Source organism: Chaetodon trifascialis, chromosome 24 (genome assembly GCF_039877785.1).
Source record: "Chaetodon trifascialis isolate fChaTrf1 chromosome 24, fChaTrf1.hap1, whole genome shotgun sequence".
NCBI classification, from domain to species: Eukaryota; Metazoa; Chordata; class Actinopteri; order Chaetodontiformes; family Chaetodontidae; genus Chaetodon; species Chaetodon trifascialis.
The window spans coordinates 5,279,198-5,301,763 of NC_092079.1; the positions used below are offsets into that span (position 1 = coordinate 5,279,198).

The 22,566-nt window shown below is 41.7% G+C and overlaps 1 protein-coding gene across 4 annotated transcripts in view; it reads right to left on the minus strand.

The window, feature by feature from the left end:
• Positions 1-455: 455 nt before the first annotated feature.
• The window catches only part of LOC139327903 (gamma-aminobutyric acid receptor subunit beta-3-like), a 58,379-nt gene continuing 36,268 nt past the window's right edge, over positions 456-22,566 (minus strand). For 2 of the 4 annotated variants that reach the window (XM_070957922.1, XM_070957924.1), the window contains 6 exons: positions 20,873-20,955; positions 19,938-20,075; positions 13,556-13,708; positions 6,559-6,806; positions 5,982-6,050; positions 456-3,905 (listed from right to left, as the gene is read on the minus strand). In XM_070957922.1, the coding sequence (XP_070814023.1) occupies positions 3,534-3,905; positions 5,982-6,050; positions 6,559-6,806; positions 13,556-13,708; positions 19,938-20,075; positions 20,873-20,955 (1,063 nt within the window). In that variant the 3' untranslated portion in view covers positions 456-3,533. The remainder of the gene's footprint in view (positions 3,906-5,981; positions 6,051-6,558; positions 6,807-13,555; positions 13,709-19,937; positions 20,076-20,872; positions 20,956-22,566) is intronic. The other 2 variants (XM_070957923.1, XM_070957925.1) reach the window with 1 other exon arrangement.

The following is a 22,566-nucleotide window of genomic DNA, read 5'->3' on the forward strand; positions in this document are numbered from 1 at the left end:
GTTTTGGCATATGTACAAACAACCTTTTATCAGAATCCTCAAGCCTTATTAAAATGTCTTTTTATGGTTTATTGGGTGCTTGCAGAGGCTGTTCATTGTATTAGCTTGCTATACATGTACATTCTTTCTGGAGTGTCATGCATGCTCGCAATACCAAATACACAGGTACAATGTATATAATTTATTTGATGGTTTAACATGATAATCTATTGAAAAAGGAAGAGAAACATACAGATATACAGTATAAATCTAAGCCTAAATACATTTTGTGGCAGCACAGAACATTTCACATTCCATTATGGGACCAAGGCCATACAACACCTGAAGTCTTTGATGACTCTTATTAATTAAATTTTTTTTTTGTACTTTTTTCTTTGTAATGTAGGCTCACATGGCATACTGTCATCTCTAAAACGAGCAGTTGGCAGCTCTCATAAGTGAGTTTGCAAAATATCTTTTTAAAAAAAATCCTCCCAAGTTATGAACTGTAGTTGCATGCATGATAAACAAGTATCTAGAGTTTGTTAACAGTTACTGTCTCTTGCACTTTTCAACTGCACTCATGAGTTTGGTAATTTAGAAAAAGACTTATACAATGACCAACTGCAGAAAAGTCTTTGAAATCTCACCACATGTCCTGAAAGTGATCATTTAAATCAAAGTCATCCAGTAAGCCATTAAGATTTTCTTTTTGACTGTTTTATAATTTTAGGTATACTGGATCCATGACTTTAAAACACCCCGTGAATGCATGAGATGAAACATTGCTTTGTGCCCACAACCAAAGTCAAGACATCCTCTTAGTGTGTGTTCAGAACGGCAGCGCCAGGCGCAGGTGTGAGGGAAGCACGGTTAAAATAATGTGCTGCAAGTGGGTTCATTGGCTGTTTGGGGCAAACATGAACTGTACGGCGGTCACATGTGCATCACCAGCTGTCTTTCCATCAAGGTGTTATACGTGCATTTTGAAAAGCTTGATAGAAACGGAAAAATTTGAAAGAACTTCCTCAATTTCCCAAAAAAAGGTTTTACACTTGCTTGAGGTGTTTTTTGTCTTTTTCAAAAGTGTCAAAGCTAATTCATTGAAACGTGCTTATGTAGCTTTTTCTGTTTGTTTTTTTTCCGCAACATTTCAAAATTTTACTTGCTTGACAAAAGATGGAAACACAGCTAGGTGAAAATTTGCTTTCTTTCTGAACACACTTTTAGCGAGATGTTTTGGCTTATTTTATATATAGAAATAATTTCACCTGGAACTCTCTGGTTTTCTTTGTCGGACCCAGGTCGTGTGTGCACTGCGGCCTGTCTACACAGTAGAAAATGGGACAAGAAACCAGCAAGTGATGAGGGGCCACTTGAATGTGGAATCAACTGAAGCCCTAATCAATCAGGGTGGAGGTCAATCCTGTTTCCAGAAACAAAACAGCATTTTTGCAGCAACAATCCAAGTACAATACATTCAATTCTTAGTCAAACATCAATCAGTCTGTACACATAAAACTTGACAATGTTTCACTTCAAGTGTTGGTCCCAGCTGACTGTCAGTGCAGACCAAGCTTCTCAATCACAACAGAACTCAATGTTATCAAGTAGCATTTTTTCCCCTACATGTATTCTTGTACATGCACATGTATGTCATGTATCTATGCTTCAAATTTACACCATCGTCCATGAGTTGTAATTGGCTGATTGCTCTGCGACCTAAGGTGGAATGGCACACAGTTTATAAAACAAGTCGGGCAGGAGAGCTATCCACAAAACTATTATGTGTTGATATTTGTCCATAGTTGAGCAAGCAGCACAGAAAACATACGGTCCACCCGCGGCCTTCCTCTCTCAAGCTCTCCATATCCATTTCCCATTTCTCTCACACACATGCACATGCACACACTGTTAAAACGCCATCCTGTCCCGCTCCCGCAACGTGAGAATGGGCGTTACATTCTGATGGAGAAACGATGACCATGGCTCATTATCCTCTCCCTGAAGAATGGATCCGATACATTCAGTGCTAGTATGTGCTTATTAGTCGACGGGCCGGTTATTGTGGTCCGTCTGTGGAATCAGTGAAATCCATTTGCATCGCTTGCTGCTGTATGGCGAGGCATACAGTCGCTCTTTATGAACAGACATACAGTGTCTAGTGTGGAACTTCATGGTCGGATGTTTGAGGAGAAATGTATTCAGAGTGGCTCACAAACGCTCTAAAAACTGAACCAATGCTTCAAACTGGCCTGTGTTAATTTGCTTCATCCTTGACTTTTTTTTTTCTTTGTTTTGCACAAGTCTGACAGTTAATAGCCAGTATGACAATCACAAAATGCTCAATATTTGATCATTTTCATTTTGGGTTGTACACACAGTATATATATATATACATATGTATATACACACCTATGTACTTATGTACAAAAATGGGTTTCATTCCTCCACTCCATCATCACAACAGAGTTAGTGCTGAGCAAAAGAAAAAAAATGAACAAGACGGGTTAGGAAATTAAATGAATACCTGAAGACACAGAGTACAAAAATATCAGAATATTTCATGGTTTTGAGTAACCGTGTCGCCCAAAAGGCCCTTGGCAGTTGTTAAAAATCAGACGATTTTCCGAGTAAATTTGTCAAATTGGAGTGCAATTCTGTCATGCGACCACTTGAAGCACTGTTGCTAGCAGGTAGAAGTGAAAGAAAATGGCAGTTTCATTCATATTTGTGCTTTTTCCTCTCATCAAATGACCAAAAAGGATATTTCAGTGACACGTCTCTTTGTCAAGAAAAGCTGTCAGATAGCAAAAAATTCGGAACCTGAGTCACAATCATCCTGAACTGAGGACAAAATCCTCAACTTTGAGTTACTGTGATTGAGTAAAGGTTTACCAGATCTATGCATGATAGAGTTAATAGCAAGTACACTGTATCAGCACAGTCTTTTCTTCTATAAAGTTGTGACATAACCCAAGGCAAAAAGAGTGATTATTTTTCACTATGGCTGATCATTACATGCATTAATAGTGCATAGGGTACCAGTCAAACATACATTAGTTTGTTTTATGGATTTTAGGAATTGCCTGCACTTATCTGACCACCTGTCATAGAAAGTTTTTTTTTTTTTTTTGATTAGAAAAATCCTTGCGTTAACTGCTATTGTGTTTTTTTTTTGTTGTTGGTTTTTTTGCAAATACTGTATTATTTATTCAATTGCTGGCTTTGTATCTCTCTATTTACACTTACTGAGAGGGCAGATGTTGGGAAATGACTGTCACAAGTCCCAATTACAGTACATACTTTAGAAAATAAAAAGACCTTGGTACTTAGGATTCAAAGACTGCAAATATAAAAACAATTTTGACGAGAACTTGGTCCAAAACTCAGTAGTCTCTTCTCAGTCAGCTTTTTTTTTTTTGTCTTGTACTGTTGCAGTCTTCAACTCGACAGATTACATCACGTATAAAAGCAACAGACAAAAGGAAGAAACAGGAACAAAATGGAAAAAATAATCAAACAACAACAAACATCTCAACAAAACATTCCAATCAGACATAGTAGAGCCAGTAGATGAGGTTGAACAGTGAGAAAACGGAAGGGAAGATGATCCGTGACCAGCGGTCGATGGCGTTCACATCCGTCAGGTCGGGGATTTTGATTTTCAGCTGCGAGGACCGCCTCCGCAGGCGGCTGCGTTTCATCTGGGCGGACCGGTCCAGGGAGTGGCGGCTGGCGGAGCGCGGGCCGATGCCGCCGCTCTGCTTGCGGTACTGGATGTGCGTCGAGGCCGTGCTGTCCAACTGCACCATGGACTGAGAGTTCCTAATGTCTGCCACGCTGGTGGTGATCTCGCCTCCCGCCACTTCGTTATGGATCTCCAGGGTGGTCAGCAGGATGTTCCCGTGGCCGTGCGGTTCCGCCTGAATGGATAAAGAAATGAGAAAACTAATTAACAACATTATGTGCAGGTAAAGGGAACAGCTAGAGAGGAGTCTACCTGAAGTTTCAAGGCATTCAAGACCATGAAATGTGGATGTCATCATGGGACGATTACAGAACGGGTCAACCAGGCACAGACGCAAAGGGGTCTGCCAATGTTTGAAGAGACTGTACAAATGGCGAGTTAGAAAGGCAGTCAAATGAACGCAAAGAAACTCAAGATGACTACAAAAAGATGCCAACCAAAGGTAAAGAGAGGTAAAACAACCAGTGTTTCATGTAGGAGGGGTGGGTGGGTGGGGGCTTTTGCATGCCTGTGCCAGGGGCCCATTGTTTCATAATCCATGGCAACAAGGCAAACTACGCATCCAAAAACTGCACCTCTTTTGAGTGTTCAAAGTTTAAATGTGAAGCTGTTGCCTTAAATATTCCTACAAAGCAATGAAAAGTGCTTCGCCTTTGCTCCTGATGTAACAGACATGTAACGTTATATGACAATTCACCTGTCTGTAGTTAATTGTAACTTATAGCGCTTGTTAATTACCACCATTTTGCACGTCACAGAGAAACCTTTCTGAGCGCTTCTTGTGCATGGAAAAGTAACTGAGTGGAGGAGGGAGCAGTTTCAGGCACAGCTTCTGCATTGTGTCAATGGCATTTTCAATGGCAGCCATTCTTAGCACGTCATCCAGATGGCTATTTAATTTAAAATGACTGAGCAGCACCACTCGAGCCACTGGCTGCTCTGCATGACTGAAGAACAGGAGGGGAGTTTCCATTGAAATGAACGAACAAAGAAATGTGAGTGAAAAGTATTTTTTTTTCCTTTTGAATGATTGAAATAATCCAAAAGGGCAATTTGAGCAAAGAGAAAAGAGATGCAGAGGTGTCAGAATGTCCTGGGCGTTATGCTTCCTGTTAGAACTTGTAATATGACAATAATAACATAAGCCCATAGGAGATACATCATACTCCATGCCTATGATGTGTGCACCACAAAACAAATCAACAATAATTGACAATGGTGATAATTCATGCAAATGTAGCAACTGTGGAAGTCCCACATTTCCCTTTTTAACATTTCAGTGTTTGCACAGGTCAACCCTGAAGGTGTTTTCACACAGAAAGCAAAGCAAATTCTCACCTTGTGCTACTTTGCACAGATTTGAAAGCTGGATGGTTTGTGCAGTCCGTGTTTGGGTGACCCAGAATGCCGATTGACAGTATCAGCTGTACAGATGTTAGCTTTTAGCTAGGCAGCACCCAGAACTAACCATGAACTCAAGGTCTTGATGTAATTTCCCTCCAGTTTGTCGCCCTTTTTGGCTCGCCTCAGGTGAATTTGCATCTATTTGTGCACACTTGCGTCTTTTCACTGACTGTGTCTGAAATTTGCTTCACGTTCTGTCTGAGCACACTATTAGAAGGAAGTGCTTACCTTACTTCTGTTAACTCAACCAGTGAAATGCATTTATTTTTGTAGAAACTGGAGACGTTGATGATAAACTCTTAGCAGTGGGCTACTATTGACTTCCATATTTCCAGTATTTGTTACATTTTCCAAAGGGAATCCTGGCTGCTTCCACTAATGCAGCAAAGATCCGTGACAGGGGACCTCTGCAGTGACTACCCACTGAAAGTCAGACTGCTTTACCACATCCTGACATGCGCAATGCCACTTCATGAAAGCTGTGTGAGAAATGTGGCTTTTAATGATGATTTCAATGAGAAACGATACACAGACGGCATGCATTCAGGATGATCTCTGAAAGACGATAAACAAATTCATATCTGAGAGACCGCTTTTACAATGCAAGATCGATCATGAGCGTCATTTCCGTTTAGAAAAAATTCATAATGAAAAAGTCATAATGAATACTCCGGAGAATATGACAATGTCATGGAGATGTCTGTTGTCGCTTGATTCATTCCATGGATGGGGAAAGATTTTGCTTTGAGGCAAAAGAAATTAAAAAAAAAGAACATCCATGTTGGCTGATGGCAATGGCAGAGTTGACTCAAGGATATTGAAGAGTCTCACTGAACAAACAACTCACCGAGCGTGAGTGGCGTAGACCTTTAACCTGATTGGACCGTTTTAGGGACGCGGTCCTACTACCTGCCTCCTGAGGAGATGAAAATATTCAGCCACATGTGGGGAACAAATACCTGAAAATTGATTTATTTTGCTTTTTAAACCAACATGTTTTGGCCGCCGAAGCCTCCACACATGCCTATGGATAATGTGATAATTATGAAGAAGATTTTCCTTTCGCTGCTTCTGCTAGCAAGAGCTGACAAGGGAAGTACATTGTAGATTAATTGCAATGTCAAAGCGGGAGAAAAATTTCGGAATTTGAGACTTTGTCCACTCAGACTGTAATTACTGTGCTGTTCTGCAGCGTTTTCTGTGGAAATAACCAAACATTCATACCAGATTCACACTTGGTTCAACATTAATCCCATGAGCAACTGACTCCTTCCAGTTGGAAAATTATTTTAAATAAGTATTTCTACAAAATTCAGCAACAACCAATTCAACATCCTCACCTTGAACCGACGCATTCATTTATTGATTTACTACTTTTTGATTCAACCCATTCATTCCAACCCAATCGATCAATTCCAGCTCACCCTTGCAGCGTCGTACTTGGCTGCTCTCTCGTTGTTGGCCTTCTCGGCCTTCTCCGCTAACTTCTTTTGCATCTGAGGGCCCCTCCCGAAAAAGATGTAGTTGACGAAGGCGTACTCCAGCAGGGCCAGGAAGACCATGACGAAGCAGCCCATCAGGTACATGTCGATGGCCTTGACGTAGGGGATCTTGGGCAGCGTCTCTCTCAAGTGGGTGTTGATAGTGGTCATTGTCAGCACCGTGGTGATCCCTTTGGTAAAGAAAAAGGTGTTTTTGAATGTTCTCAAGCATCGTTTGTCACTAAAGAGCATAAAATCACCACACACCCTGTGCACCAAAAAGCAGTTCTTCTATGAGGGTTAAATGCATACAGTAGGTGTTAATTGGGTATGGCAAGGTATGGCAGCTGGTGAGCCTTCTAATTTCACTGGTACTGCCTTGAAATTGATCATTTGTGATGAACAAGCGGATGAAACACAAACAAGACCCTTTTCTCTTTTGAAAGAATAATGAGCAACGATAGATTGACCCACCTCATGCTTATTCATTAAATATGAACGATCTGGTGACAGACTTAACCCAATTAAGGCCCAGGGCTCTTATGGACTCAACAAATCACAGCCAACAGCACCAGAAGGTAAGAAAATAGCAACGTCTTCCTCCCCCAATCTGCTGGCTAACATTTGTGCTGTACAAAGAGCAAATAATCGCCTCCAGCAGCCTGATGCTATTTGTCAAATTGTGCTGTAGTTAGGCATTGCTGGCTTTGTCAAAGCGTACTGCCGTTACATTAGAAGCAAGCGATCAGATCCTCCTTAGAAAGGAGAGGCCTTTTTTAAAGGACACTTGGATTTAAGTAGCACTTACGGAAGCTTGAAGTATTACACTGTGTGGTCCCAGTATGTGAGACAAGAAAACAGAGCTCTGATAGGTCCATAATATACCTGTCAGTGAATATGAGTGTCAGTGAGGGAGCTTTCCTCCATGATTTTCGGCAGCACGTTATGAAAGCCTTTTGGCCAACGGCCTCTACAAATGATGCCCATGATTTTTCCAGTAACAGATGAATTTTAAATTTAAATGTTATCAAAGACTGAAATCAGCCTGTGGGGTCGGGCCTGGTATTTAAATTTACCTATTTTGTGCCAGATTTGCCTTTTGTTTCGCTGTGGTTTGAACAACTCTTGGCGACCAACTACAAATTAGCATTTAATTCAATGCATTTCTTTATTTTCTGTGAAGTTTAAATGAATGACTCATAATAGGCCTCCGCTCTCTGTCCATGGAGCTGAAATATGCAACAAAATAGATAAATAGAGCAGTGAAAATGCTTTTTGGCCGCGTATTACAGGCAAACTTTACACATTATCATATTTTTCAAATCCCATAAACAGTGAGAGTTTCTGTTGCCAGCAGCAGTGGGTAGTAACGCATTACAAGTAAGGCACATGTGTGAAAACGTAGTCTTTGTAAGGAGAGGGAGCGAGAAGGAGAGTGAATATTGGACAAATAGTTGGGTAGACTTCCTCAAACACACCTGCTGCACGTGTATTACACAACTATTTGCTAACATGCCAGGCGAATCAACTTAAAAGGTGCTAAGTTTCAGAGTTTTTCTAGCTAAGCTCCTTCCACTCATTGTCCACTAATACTCTAGTTTGGTATGTATATATTTTGAGTAATATATATTGTCTTATCTCACTTAAAAAATAAGCTCAGAATTAAAAGATGAACTCATATTATGAATCAAACATAATTTTTCTGTTTATGTGTCAGCAACATTAGTCTGAATGCTGGAAGAGCTGTAGCTGCCGAAGTGTTTTTTTCAAACATGTGATGATGAAATGCAATGCGTTATACGCATTTAATTTCATTTGAGAAATATAGGTATAGTTTGCTTTGCAGGGTAGTTGGCGAGTGCCAGCTCAGGTTAGTAACCATTCAATCTGGCTGTTCAGCTGTCATCATTGCAGCGAAGGCAGAGAGGATCCAGGAAGTGAACGTGGAGAGAGTTAGGGATCCCTTCTGGCGTCTTGCAGACAGATATTAAGGTAGGCATGCAAATCGACCCCCCCTTTCTAGTTTCATGTGTGTGTAGGTGTGGTTACAGGTCATATGGACTCAGGCTAGCGGTGATGATGGATCTTTCAAGGAGGACGGGCATCTTGGGAAATAGGTTACACTGCTAACTGGTAATAGGACTCTGCCATGTGATGTCAGCACCAGCTCATCTGTACTCCTGCTGCATTTGAAAATACAGCCATGACCGTGTTCGCAGGCTCCTTTCATGGCTTCGTCATCTGGTATATGTCCCTTAAATTTGGGGGTTACAATATATATGTCAAATTGCATAAAATTGTGTCATTCCTTTTTTTTTTCCTGGTGAAGGACACCCATGACCCCCGCACTAATGCGCCGAGGGTCCAATTCCTCCCTCCTCCTCTCAACTGAGGCAAATGTACAATAAAATCTCCCTGTTTCAAGCACAAGGCAGCATTTAACGGTCAGAATGTGAAACCAACATTGTATTTTTTTTTCCTCCAAGGCTTCCTCATTACCAGCCTTGGCGTTCTATCTGAGATGTTAAATTTGATGCTTAATTAGTCCAAACCTGTCTGGAAAAAAGCCTGTCTTAAAGGAGCACCGCACCATCCTAAGCAGATGCCGCTATCTTGTAAGTAACCTTAAGGTCACGCTGGAGAAAACTCCAACAGATGTCTTAAGCGTTACTATGGGAACAAGGATATTATTTACAGAAAACACGTTTCCGCAGCTATTTCTCCTGATCGTTAAAGGCTGGATTGACACTTTGGAAAAAAAAAGATGTTGCTCTGGGATTGCCTTGTTCAAGTGTCGAGGAAACAGTGCGTCCGCATTTTGTTTCTTGAGCACTCTTGTAAAATAATTTCCTGACCACTCCCATGTGTGATTTTATTTTACTTGCATGAACACACACTTACTGGTGGATGAGTGCATAACCTCTGCTTCATTGAAATTCAAAGGTCTGCCTTGAAACCTCCAACTGCCCCTTGGTCATCAAGCAGAAATAACTCATTAAAATAGTGCTGCATGTATCTGGCCCTCAGCTCTCCGTAACCTTAACTGCGAGGCGAAAGCGAGTGGCGTGGTTATCTGCTATCTCCCAGTAAAGGCACCTTCGCACCTTGTGTGTTTCAGCATGACAGCAAGAGAGACACACCAAGTGAGATTCCAAAAACGATAAATAGGCGAATGGAATCTGAATTGTCTGAAGTTTGAGCCGTTTCTATGGATGGCCTTGACTACAACAAAATCAGAAAGGCGCTGCAAAAACAGAATGAAAAACCACGTACAGAAACACGCTCCGAATGCAGATAATGTTACTCACTGATTCACTGCGCGATCTGTATTTGCTTGTGTTCTGCAGCTCTACGAGTATATGCTGTATGGTGTATGTTTCAGTGCCACCGTACACTTCACAAGTTGCACCAAATAAACACAACTCTCACTCATAATCATGCAAACCCTGACCTCCTCCAATGCAATAACACTATATCTTATGGCATTATAGATATATGGAAGATATATCTCCACTACTTTATCTACCCGTGCCGGAAATAAATGGAGCCTATCAGTAGCCGGGCCTCTAATATAACACGCACCGACGAGGCTTTTGGAGTGTGTGTCTATGTGTTTGTGTGTGTGTGTGTGTGTGTGTGTGTGTGTGTGTGTGTGTGTGTGTCATAAAATACAGTGAGGAGACAAGGAACCGTCAGGGGGTTGGGAGGAGGGAGCAGGATAGCTAAGGTCAATCTAGCCCTTAGTGTGATTTATTGGCACATTACAAGGCTAACACCACTCATGCGTGTGTGTCTGTGCATGTGTACGTGTGTGTGTCGTCAGAGACGGCGCGAGGAGCTGCTGTGAATGTGAACGAGCCCGGACATGCACATGTTTCATGTCTCTGCCCCTATTGGATGGTGTTTTTTTTTTTTTTTTTTCCTTGCTTAACGACAGCCTTGTTCTTTATAGGTGTTCTCTCAGCTGCGCCATTACTCTCTGTCCTTCACTTCCTCCCCTCCATTCCTCCTTCTCTCTTCTGCTCCCTCGCTCGCTGCCTGTTTGGACAATTTAATCAAGGGGCCATGTGCCCATGGGCCTCCCTCCTTTTTCATCACGCTGTTACACTCTCAAGGGAGAAATATAGTTTTATAGGGTTTCTCTCAGTCTCTGTCTTTTTCTGTCTCTCTCACCCCTTTCTGTCTGTCTCATCCCATTGTTCTCTGCTTCTTCCTTTTATCTCTCCCTCTGCCTCAATCTCTCTCCTTCTCTTTCTTCATTTATCCTATATCAACCCTCCAGATCTCACCATCATTTAGTGGTGGTTTCCCTGTTTGCTCGCACTGCACCTCTCTATGTCCCCTCCCCCCTTCCTCTGGCTATATGTCCCTGAGTCTCTTTTCCACCTTAACAGCTGGAACAAAGGCACGCAGCAATCAAATCTCCTCTAATCACAAGCCAACAGGCCATTAGCAACACAGCTCAACATTATAAAAAGGAAAAGGTATCATGTAGGATGCAATAAAGCGCATGAAACGCCGATGAATGTTAACTGCGAGAATAGAGGCATGGGCGGTAAATCAAAGCAGTGTTAATTGAGCACTCCCATTCATCACTTGCAGACAGCATAAATTGTCAGCTATCTCGTTAGCATGCACAATGTTTCAAGACTTGTCGTTTTGGAAGTCTGCGGTAGAGAGAAAAGAGGTTTCAAGGTCTGTAAAAACGGTGAACTCAAACTTGTGTGTCTACCATTACACTGAAAGTGCTCCCACACCAATTACAGCTAATGCCCACACCTCAACTGTTCATATAATGTGATTATGAACGAAGGGCATGACTGTGGGAAAAGGGTTGCAACCGGATTAGGGTGCGAGCAGGTCATTTGTAACTTTGCAATCCTTGGAAATCGCTCAGGAAAATGAGATTCTCCTTCAAACAATTCAATTGTTTGCCTGCTGCCTCCTTGAATTGATTTCTCCCTGATCATTACACTGCTCTTACTGGCAGATTTGCACACGCAATGGAGCAGACGTGCACACACATGCATGCTGACACACACACAGCCACACGCGCGCTTCCACTGTCGAGATACCTGCTGAAAGCTTGTAACGATCCATCAGGAGAAGTGAATGGACCTCCGGTTGCCTCTCAGCTGAGGAGGCGCACACCGGATATTGCAGCCAGCAGGATTTCACACTTACACATCACCTCACACACATACACACACAAAAATAAAAGCAAGTACAAGTGTATACTCAGAGGCATACGGTAATGACCAGATATTGCATGTGTGCCTTAATGAAAGAAAGCCAACCAGTTCAAGCAGGCAAATAACGGTGGATGTAAAACAGACAATTATGTGCACATACACACACACACACACCCTGGTGCTCTCCACATTTCCATCCACTCTCTAACCAGCTGAATCTGCCTGTGCATAACAATAGTAATGGATCAAAGCATGTTTTCCAAAAAGCATTATGATGTGTTAAGGTCATTAAGGTTCCATTAGCTACCCACATACAGATGATGTATGGACCAAAGCAGCAATAAGTCAGCACAGCCAGATTATAAGGGTGTGATGCTGCGTGGATCAGTGAGAAACCATGACAGTAACCGTTCAGTATGCCCTGTGACCCAAACAATCACTGTCAAAATAGTCTTTTTATTTTTACTACTCACACGCATTGAAACTCTAAACTGCAAGTTTTACCTGGAAAGCTTTGGCAGTTGTTGTCTATAAGCTGCAGCACGCTAGTTAGCTTAGCCAGTTTACTCCAGTTAGTCAAGCCCTTATGGTGTTGCTGCCTCGAAATGACAAAGACAAATGAGACCAGAGCTGGAGGATCCTCCTGTGACATTTAGAGAAGATCCACAGTGCGGGAGAATTATGGTTTCCCGGTTACAATGACAATGAAAGATTAGCGTCAATGCCGACATTGTTCAAATGTCAAACTTGTCATTTAGTTTCTGACAGCATCACCTGAATGTGTCAATTGATGGAAGGAGAGAACTGAATGTGTTAGTCATAATCCTTTTTTTTCCTTTTTTAAACAAAACCGCGAACCTGACAAAAAAGCCAGAGCCCTCAAAACAACAGCAAGCCTGCCATGTCTAGTTACTCTTACTAAGCTGTGATTCGACTATCACAGTTTACGGGAGGGGCTTAGCAATCGCTCAATTACCAATTTACTATGGTATTAATTGTGACTGCTGAGGAAAGCCTATTGTCTACATTGCATTTTCAGCTTCACAAACTGTACATATCATGGGTATATTTTCCCTGGCCAACGCAACCAATGTCATCTGCAACTACCCAGTTCAATATTCAAATAAGGCAAAACTGTGCTGCAATTGTCTGCGAGGAAATCAAGATGATTACAAAGCAGCGACCTGCTGCTTCCATCTCTGCCCTGTTTACTGCTCACCGGAGCCCCAACAGTGAGTGGGCCTTTGCACCCACACGAGTGCTCCTCAGTTAGAAGTGAAATTATGCTCATTAGAGAAATAATGTTTTTACAGCTCCGGGAGGCCTTTCGGTGACCACAGTGACAAGGCACACAAGGTATGACCTAGTTTGGTCCGAGTCAAGGTTATGTGTTCATGCTTTTGCCCTACGGAAAAGCACAATGGACAAAAACATGTTTTCATGCTTGTTGCAATATTTGAGCTCCAATATTTACATTTAGAGTAGAAATTATTGGCTTATGTAGATAGAAGACAGGGACCATTATAGAAATCCTGTTCAAATTTGTTTCCATTCGGCCCACAAATTTCCAGGCCATTCCCTGAAGCTCCCAGTAATACCACAGCAGTGTGCCAAGTTCAGCCTCTTAATGTGCTCATGAAAACACATTGCTTTGGGAATCCAGCAGGGAGGCTGTGGCTCACTTTGGTCCCTGGTCTCATCTGAGAGAGCCAAATACCTGCTCCTTAACAGCGACTGTGTCTTCTTACCCAGTGCCACTCTGGCTGCTGACGCATCATAGTTTATCCAGAAGGAGACCCAGGAGAGGATGGTAATCAGGATCGATGGCATGTACGTCTGCAGGATGAAGTAGCCAATGTTCCTCTTCAGCTTAAAGCTCAGAGACAGTCGAGGGTAGGCACCTAAGGGCAGAGGAGACACCGACAGAAGCAGTGCATTGAAATGTTTAGGCTCAGAAACGTTCAGGGTCACATGCAGTTAAACGACAAAAGCGCATCTGATCTGTTGAACTGATTCTTTTAGAAATCTTAAAACATTAAAATGTCGACAGTAAACACAACATCTAACTTATATTATTCATAGGACCACGCAGGGACACCTTGTGTTTTTGTTTCAGTTTCCATGACAACCCGACAGCATGGGTTGGATTTATTGCCATGGTAACAAGTATCCCCTTCACTAGCGCACCCCCCCGCTCCCATCTCTCTCTATCTCTATCTCACACACACACGCACGCACAAAACTGTTACCCTACGTTATGATGATGTGACACAATATTCCGGATGCTGATAAAAATTTCACCAAGTCTTGATTTATCAATTCTCCACATCTCATCCACCTACATAATTTATATGATTCTGAGGGATTCAGCATTACCACACAACAGCTTTAGAAATGCTTGAAGAAGTACCTCTGATGCTTCATACATCAGGAATAAAAATAAAAAAATATTTCTCATTAAAGTCTGCCATGAGAGAGCTTTTCCACCATTACTTTCCCATGACCTCGGTTAGAAACAGCATATGTGTGTGTGTGTGTGTGTGTGTGTGTATGTGTGTGTGTGTGTGTGTGTGTGTGTGTGTGTGTGTGTGTGTGTGTGTGTGTGTGTGTGTGTGGATGGCCCTGATGTACAGCCGGTGCATGATTTCTCATCAATGTCCCAGCATATGCCTCTCCATGGATTGAATCTATGGCTCGTTACTCCCACTATTCTTAGCTATTTTTCCATTTTCGGTTTGTATTGGAGGAGAAGTGGGGGCCATTAGACTGTAATTTCCAATCCGTGGGTTTCAGCCAAAGCTACTTGTGGCGAGCGTGGGTCCAATCCACTCTGCACACTTGTGTGCAGAGTTGGATCGAGAGCCAATCAGAAAAAAAAACACACAATCTCATTAAGATTCTGTGCCTGCTGTATGTTAGATTGCAATAAAATCCCAACATGTTACTGTAGAGAGCTGAGCTATTCATCAAATGTGATTATCTACTACAACTGCTGCTGGCTGATGTAATTGACATTTAAAGGCAGTCTCAACCAGAGGACCAATATGAAGTAATAAGCAGATATATGGGTCTTTACCATTTCAGTCCTCTCAACATCTCAACAACTATTGGATGGACTGCCATAAAGTCACATTTAGAGTTTCCTAATCCCATAAAACATTGACATGTGTGCATTTATTTGGAAATAGATTACTCTAATAAATACAAAAAATATATGCTTTACATTTCCAGCAGCAGCATGACTTATTCCGTTGGAATAAATGGGGGAAGAGTTGGGCAGTTTGCGTGAGCACCATCCTCTGACATAGTTGAATACAGAGTGGTACTTACAGGAACAGGAAAAAAAAAAAAAAAAAAAAAAAATCAAGGTAAAACCAACAATTTAATGACTCAGAGAAAACAAGTGGGCTAAAAAGCAGAGAGAAACAGACACTGTCCTTCAGAAATAAAGTCACTTAAAGATGGCGGGCTGACGAGTGAAATAGATGTGGCTCTTTATACTGAGATGGGTCAGCTTTGGTATCATTCACACTGAGTGAAAACACCAGAGCAATCATTGCTGAGAGCAGAACTTCTCCTCTCATCAGCAAAGGAGGCAGCAAGTCAAACTAAAGAAGGATTTCGCAGATGATCACTGTGATTCTGGTTACCGCAGCAGTTATTTTCATTAGAGGTTAAGATATTAACGATTGTTTTTGGGTGAGGTGATAATGGATGAATTGCAATCCACTACAATCAAGTTTTGATCTGCATGGTTTCAGGGCTTTTAAAAGGGGTAAACATGCCTTTAAAATGACCAAAAAACATGAAAGCCGTTCCTTAATTTTTCAATTAATTTTCAATCATAATTCTGCAGTGGCTTTCAAGCTATTTGGTAAGGGATTTAGAACCACTTAATACATTATATTCCTAATTTATCCTTTTACCCCAAATTTCAGAAGTCCCCACAGTTGTACCTTAATTGAAAAATGATCATCCATTTAAAGGTACACATTAAGTGGTCAATTTCTTTAAGTTCTTACCTCTATATCCCCCTTAATCCCTGTCAAAAACCCAATAAAATACCCCTAATATATTTAAACCCATTAATTTATCCAACATCTGATTGTTGTGTCTGACCAACAGTTCAAAACGCAAATAGATCAAATTTTCAGTGATATCAAAGAGAGAAAAGGGGTAAATCCTCACATCTGAAAAGCTACAATGCTCACGTTTGCCATTTTTGCTCGATATATGCCTGACTGAAAACTGCTGTTGATAAATTTCCCATTGATCAACTAATGGATTCATTGAATGACTGGTTTTGGCAAGCTAGCTCAACCAGCTTTCGTGTTTGGTTCATCGCAAATCTGGACGTCTGAACAACAGAAGGATTTTTTTTAGGACTCGAAATTTTGTACGAAACCAATAGATAAACTAAATGTAAAGCATTTATTACATCAGACTATCCTCCTGCTCTGGGCTCATTTGGCACCCGTGTACAAAGTCAACACATGCTAAACATACACTTCATTACAGAGTGTAAACGAGAACAGACTGTCACAGGACTTAAAATATCCCATTCACTTCTTTTGATGCATCCTTAATGGCAGCTCCTCCAGCCTAATTTGGAGCCGAGTATCTTTGCGCTAGCAGATGCAGAAGTGGCTTAAGAAAAGAGGAGGCTGAGGTTCACTTGCATGTGGGTGTAGAACTGTACTGGCTGTAACTGCTACACCAAACAACATGCGCGAGTGGGAGGAACACCATGTGCGAGGCCGAGGAGGCGAGGGAGAAAGAAGAGGAGATGGGATGCAGGGATGATCGGAAAAGTTGAGTGGATGATGACAGAACAACAATAGAGGTTGAGTGGCTGGGTAGACGGGAGCGCTGAAGAGTAGGAGGTCTGCTGTCTCTTTTTTTTTGTCTCTTTTGTCACCCTCACGGCAGAGTGTCGCAGTTTTACATGCAGTAAGAGACTGTGCTGTAACCCCTGGCAGTTTTGATCTGGCAACGAAATGTGTGTTTGACAGAGACAGTGACCCCATATGTGCTATTTCCAAGGCAATCTGGTTCAGCTACAATTAGGATTTTTTTTCCTTTTTAAAGGTTTTTTTGCTCTTCTGAAACCAAAAAATGAGCAAAAGTGTCAGGAAGGGATTAAACTGTCTTTGTCTGCTCCCATGTAAAATGCAAATGCTGGCATGTCCAGCTACCAAGCTTACAGTTTCTTTAGCTTCAGTCTATATCACGTATGTATCTTATATAGCTTTACTGATCATTGTCCCATCATAAGCAAAATTTCACGTGTTCTGTTCTTTTGTGGTGGTGTATCATCACCGTCAAGAATCAAACAGGGAATTCCTTTAGAACAGTGTTTCTCAACTCCGGTCCTCGGGCCCCCCTGTCCTGCATGTTTTAGATGTTTCCCTCCTCCACCACAGCTGATTCAAATGATCGGCTCGTCATCAAGCTCTGCAGCAGCCTGATAACGAGCCACTCATTTGAATCAGGTGTGTTGGAGCAGGAAACATCTAAAACATGCAGGGCAGGGGGGCCCGAGGACCGGAGTTGAGAAACGCTGCTTTAGAAGGTGAAGCAGTCATCTTTGTATGCAGTAAGGACAAGAGTGCTGAAGTATACTGATGAAGTTCAGCGGTATAAACAGTTTGCACTTTGAGGGTTACTTTCCAAAGATGTTAATGAGGCATTTTATGTTTTCAAAAATCCACAAAATGGAAGGAAAATTCTGTCAAACTGGAGCAAAAACATGAAACATAGATGTTATTGAATATCTAAAGCTGCTATTATCAGACCTATTTTGAAAGAATGAAGATGACAGAGAGGATGAAGACAATAAAGGTGATGACAGCTACAGCACTGGTGAATGCACACTTAAATGTCAACAACACAGCAATGCTGTTTGGTCATGCGTGCCTTTGCATATGCACGGCACATGCATGCTGTGTGTAAACACACAAACGGCCAATGTTTGTACGTGTGCTTATAGAAAAATAATTGATGCTGTGGGCCTCATTTCACATGAATATATGATGCCCTGAAACCTGGGCTGTTTTTCTGTCAGAGAGCAGGGTAATTGGCATCCAAACACACCTCTTACAAGAGGGAGGGAAAGACATAGTAAATTAGGTTGGGGAGGAAAAGAGGAAAAAGTAAAAGAAGTGACTGAGAGTGAAAGAGATATCGAGAGAGGACAGAAAGGAGAGATAGTTAGAGAGGAAAAAAGGGGAAGGAATTAAAGGGTGGCTCGTGGCACATGTAATGGAGGAAACCTGGTCATTAGCCAGCCTTGCAGGGAGCCTTTGATGTGTTTCGCACATCCTGCCAAGAGCACGAGAGCAGACCACTGGACACTAAACTTTAATTGTCACCACCCACAGGGGACATGTCACTTCTCACAAACAAATGCACTCCGGTGCGCTCGCCCCAGCACATTCGCATGCAATTCACACATGGAGGCAGAGACACACGCGCCGGACGTAGCCAGGGACGATGGGAAACGCAATGCAGCACATGTGCAACACTGAGATGAAGACAAAGACGCACAACCAGTGAAAACGAGGGCAAAAGCAAAGGATGTGGAAGCTTTGGAGGAGAGAGAGGGGGAAAATGCTCTGCAGCCTCAATGGGAATGTTAAAAATACCCAAAAAGCAAACAAAAGAATGATTTACTGTTCATGTCCTTTTCAGCCACGCTCCTCCTCATGAGCATAACTTCAGTGAGAAACTTTGTTATTATTAAATGTCACACAGCTTTTATTTCCCCGCTATGGCTGCGGAGAAGCTGCCTCTTTGAATGAGTCTCCACTGACCAGATTATATGGCAGCTGCTTAGGAAGCGTCAATAAAGGTCTGTATCCAAAACTAAATGAACACATTAAAATTAGATTAATGTAGCACCTCGGCGTACGACACATGAAAAGTTCAGGGCATATAACAGAATACCCCTGGGAGCAGTCAGGATTGTTGAATTACTCCTCTACACTTCTCCAAGTCAGCACCAAAATTAATTACAACCTGAAATATAATAACTGTTTGTCATTTACAGTAACTTGACAAATTTCCTTAACGTCACCCTGCCTTCGAGTTAACTACCCTGAGAGATGAAGAGCTCTAAAGAAAATAGCCATTGTGAACCTATAAATAACCCTTGATTGATGTGTTTCACAACACCAGTTAATGATGATGCCAGTGTCAAAAGATTTATAAGCTGTGTACACCTCTTTCTCCTATAAGCAGTTATTTTTCCTGAGCATCCATGTTCCGTAAATATTAATTAGGCGTTCAGAGGCTCATTTGGTTTTGCTGCAGGCTACTGAATCTCTGTTGCACCACTGCTGGCTTTGTTTTTTAGTAATTTATGGCACTGGATTTATTTATTTTACCATGAAATATGCCATCAGAACGGAGGAAGATTTGAATCAAAATATGACGAGGGTTGTGTGATCGGTTATGTTACCAGCACTGTCAGTCACATCTGATCAACCCACACCCACACAGTCCTGTTGACCGTGTGGGTTGATCAGATGTGATCAGTTGAGTTCCTGACAATGACTAACTTTAACTGTAAATTTTTTTATATTATAGAAAAACACTTTAGAAATCACGTTTTCAGGGGCTTTCATATCGACTTGCTACTGTCACACTGACTGACTGCATTGATTGACTGAATTGATTGGAGTCTTCAGCTACATTTGTTCATGTCAGCTTGATAACCAAATCGTCAACTCAAGTGTCGCCTCTCAGGGTCAAGGAACATTTGACATGGACGCAATTTGCGTTTATGGCATGTTCTGGTTCAGTCCCGTTCCAGCATCCTTGCATCAGCCGCTGTTACTTGAGGGATACTTCAAAGGAAGGCATTTCCTCACTTCAACCCAATTAGAAGCACTGACAAACACAACTTTGGCTCTGAGGATTTAAGATCAACAGATCAAGCTTTGGCACGGATTTGTTTGCTACAGAAATTGATTAAATAATCAGCTTGAAAATAGGCCAACGCTTGACGATATGAACAATATCATCTAAAATGTAACATCCGCTTGTCAGTCTGTCATGTATTATTCCCAAAGGAAATTCAGTTTGTGGAGGCCAAAGCCCATACACAACGCATTACAGCCCAGCATTTACCTGTGGAAAAGACTACGTTTCTGGACACCAGCTTGTAATCGACAATGGAGAACTGCGGCAACTCGATCCGGGTTACCCCCGTTACAGCCGACTCGCCTCCTTTCCAGTAGAACTCGATGTCGTCTGTGGTGTAGCCATCTGCACAAGAAGAAACACACACACATGCGCCAAGGTGTAACCATCTGTCTAACCATCGCTGGAGACCAAGATATGCAGTGTTGCTGATCTTCCAACTGGGCTGTCATTTGGGTAGAAAAAAAAACAAAAACAACACGTTTGAAGTTGTTTCCAAGAACCAGACGCTGCTTTGAAAAGCAAGTCAGTTAACAGGTTCACTTGAGTTCACAAAAATGTCAAATGAATTCAAAAACAGCTCTTTCCTTGCTTCGCTTACTGTATTTCTTACTTATTCCAACACAGAAACTATTAACAAAATGCTGAATGGGTTCCAGTTATAGACTCTAGAGAACTGTTTGAGAAACTGGCTGCAGCTCAATTTAACCCACAAGGATGTCAACGTGATCCATTTGTCTCTGATAATCCTAATGCTTTTTTTCTATTCAAACCAGAGAGTTTCGTGCCCTAGTTTATCAGGTGGACGACTAAAAGGCCAAAATGAAAACAAGCAGGTGTCTTGAGGACCAGTGTGGTCATTTGCTGAGTGATAGCAGAGTATTAGCATTATTCAAACTGCTCTGTTACATACATATTAAATCGAAAATCTTACAAAAATCTCTGGATTAACCCTTTAAAGTGAGCTTTGTAAGGTGACCCCCATCCCTCTGGTTCCTGAGATAGATTTACTACAAATACAAAAGAGAAAAAAACTTAAACCCAGTCCGATATTGTTTTGCTCAAACTAACATTTCACACATGAGACATTGTTGGCTTTCTGCTGACTGTCAGTCCTACAGGCATTCGGTCTCTCTACTCACAGCTCTCTATCTCCAGAGTGCAGTTCTGTTCGTCGAGGGGATACCTCCTGAGATCCATCATACACGCTGCTGTGGTCGTTATCCTGAAAAAGAAGACACAGATGGGGGAAGAGAGGACGCAAGAGAGAATATTTTAGATTCTGTGTGTGATTTCGAGAAATTGCATTGAAAGGAAGACACATGGAAAGGTAGTAAGGAAGGAGTGTCATATTTTCTGGCTAATCTGTTACTATAAAAACAGCAAAGCGGGTAAGTAGTTACTTTACAATGAAGCATAAGTGACTGTGCATTAAGGTGATACCTGTGACTATCTTTAAAGGAAACTAAATGCCCATTTTTATTGACACGCGTTCCTCAGATGGCTCCATATTACTGGAGACGACTGGCATTGTCATCTTAAAATAAGATTAAGGCACCATGTCCGGTGTAAAATGCCGTGTGTGTAACTGTATATATAATTATTCTATAGATCTTAGACAGACAAGCAGTCCTCACTCGGTTTTATATCACTTCACCCCCCCAACAAAACTGGCTACCCTCCATCCAGTGATTAAGTGAAAATTCGTGCAAATAAAAATCATATTAAGGTGACGCATTTTGGCAGAATTTCGTGCCTGCTCATCTGAACTGGGTCATGAGGAGGTATCCCTTTGTTTATCAGATGTATGAGCTCAAACGGCTGATAATCAGACAGTTAAAATAAGCAGCAAAGTGAAATGCAAATTCAACATGATTTAGGCTAAGTCTGCCCTGATTAAAAGCCGGCTGCTTGGCAGTTAGCCACTGGATGTCTTCATTCAGTTAAGACTCAGATGAGGCTGTGGAAACCCATTAGGTGATATTATTAAACAGCTAAAATTACAACAACGTAACACTGGCTCTGAAAGATAGAGACGTATTGTAATTGTTCACATATAGTTGGATTTCCAATATGTGACCACACTTTTCATGCTATTATAGTGCCAAAAAAAAATCGATTTGTTGACGGAAAGGAAATGAATCAGAAATGATTTTGATGATCTGTTCAAACATGAATCTCTGATCTTAGTCTTCTCTGACAGTTTTTTGATCATGGAGTCAAAAAAGTCTTCAGTACTTAGTAGTATTCACTTTATTTAGCTTAACAAGGCTGCACGTGCTAACTACCTCGCGAGCTCACTAGATATGTGGAGTTAAGAGCAAGTATTAATGGCAGCAGCTAACATTAGCTGGTTAAGTCAGAATTGGGTGCACTTTGATTAAAGATGCTCCTCAGGGAAAGACACACAACTCTGAAGAGCAAACGCATGTGTGCTGTATGTCAAACCTTGGGAACTTCACGGGCATGTCGAGTAAATGATTAACGTATTGATGATGTGATCACTAGTTGCAGCCCTAATAAACAGCACACAGAAATCATTCTTTAATACCATGATGGGAATTTGTATTCAGCACGTTACTCAGCCTTACCTGACATGCATTTATGTAACAGCTCATATCGCAAACACCACGTCACACATCTCCCTCTCCCTTTGATCTCTTGAAAGCACTGAGAGTCCATAAGTAGCCCACAAGGCTAAGTGCTATGAACTCCACTTGCATAATCAAGCATGGCTGTATGACTGTAAAGTATGAACACTGACAGATATGAACACAAGCATGCAAGTACGCACGCAGACACACAGACGCACGCACTTTTTGCTTTGCACTCTAAT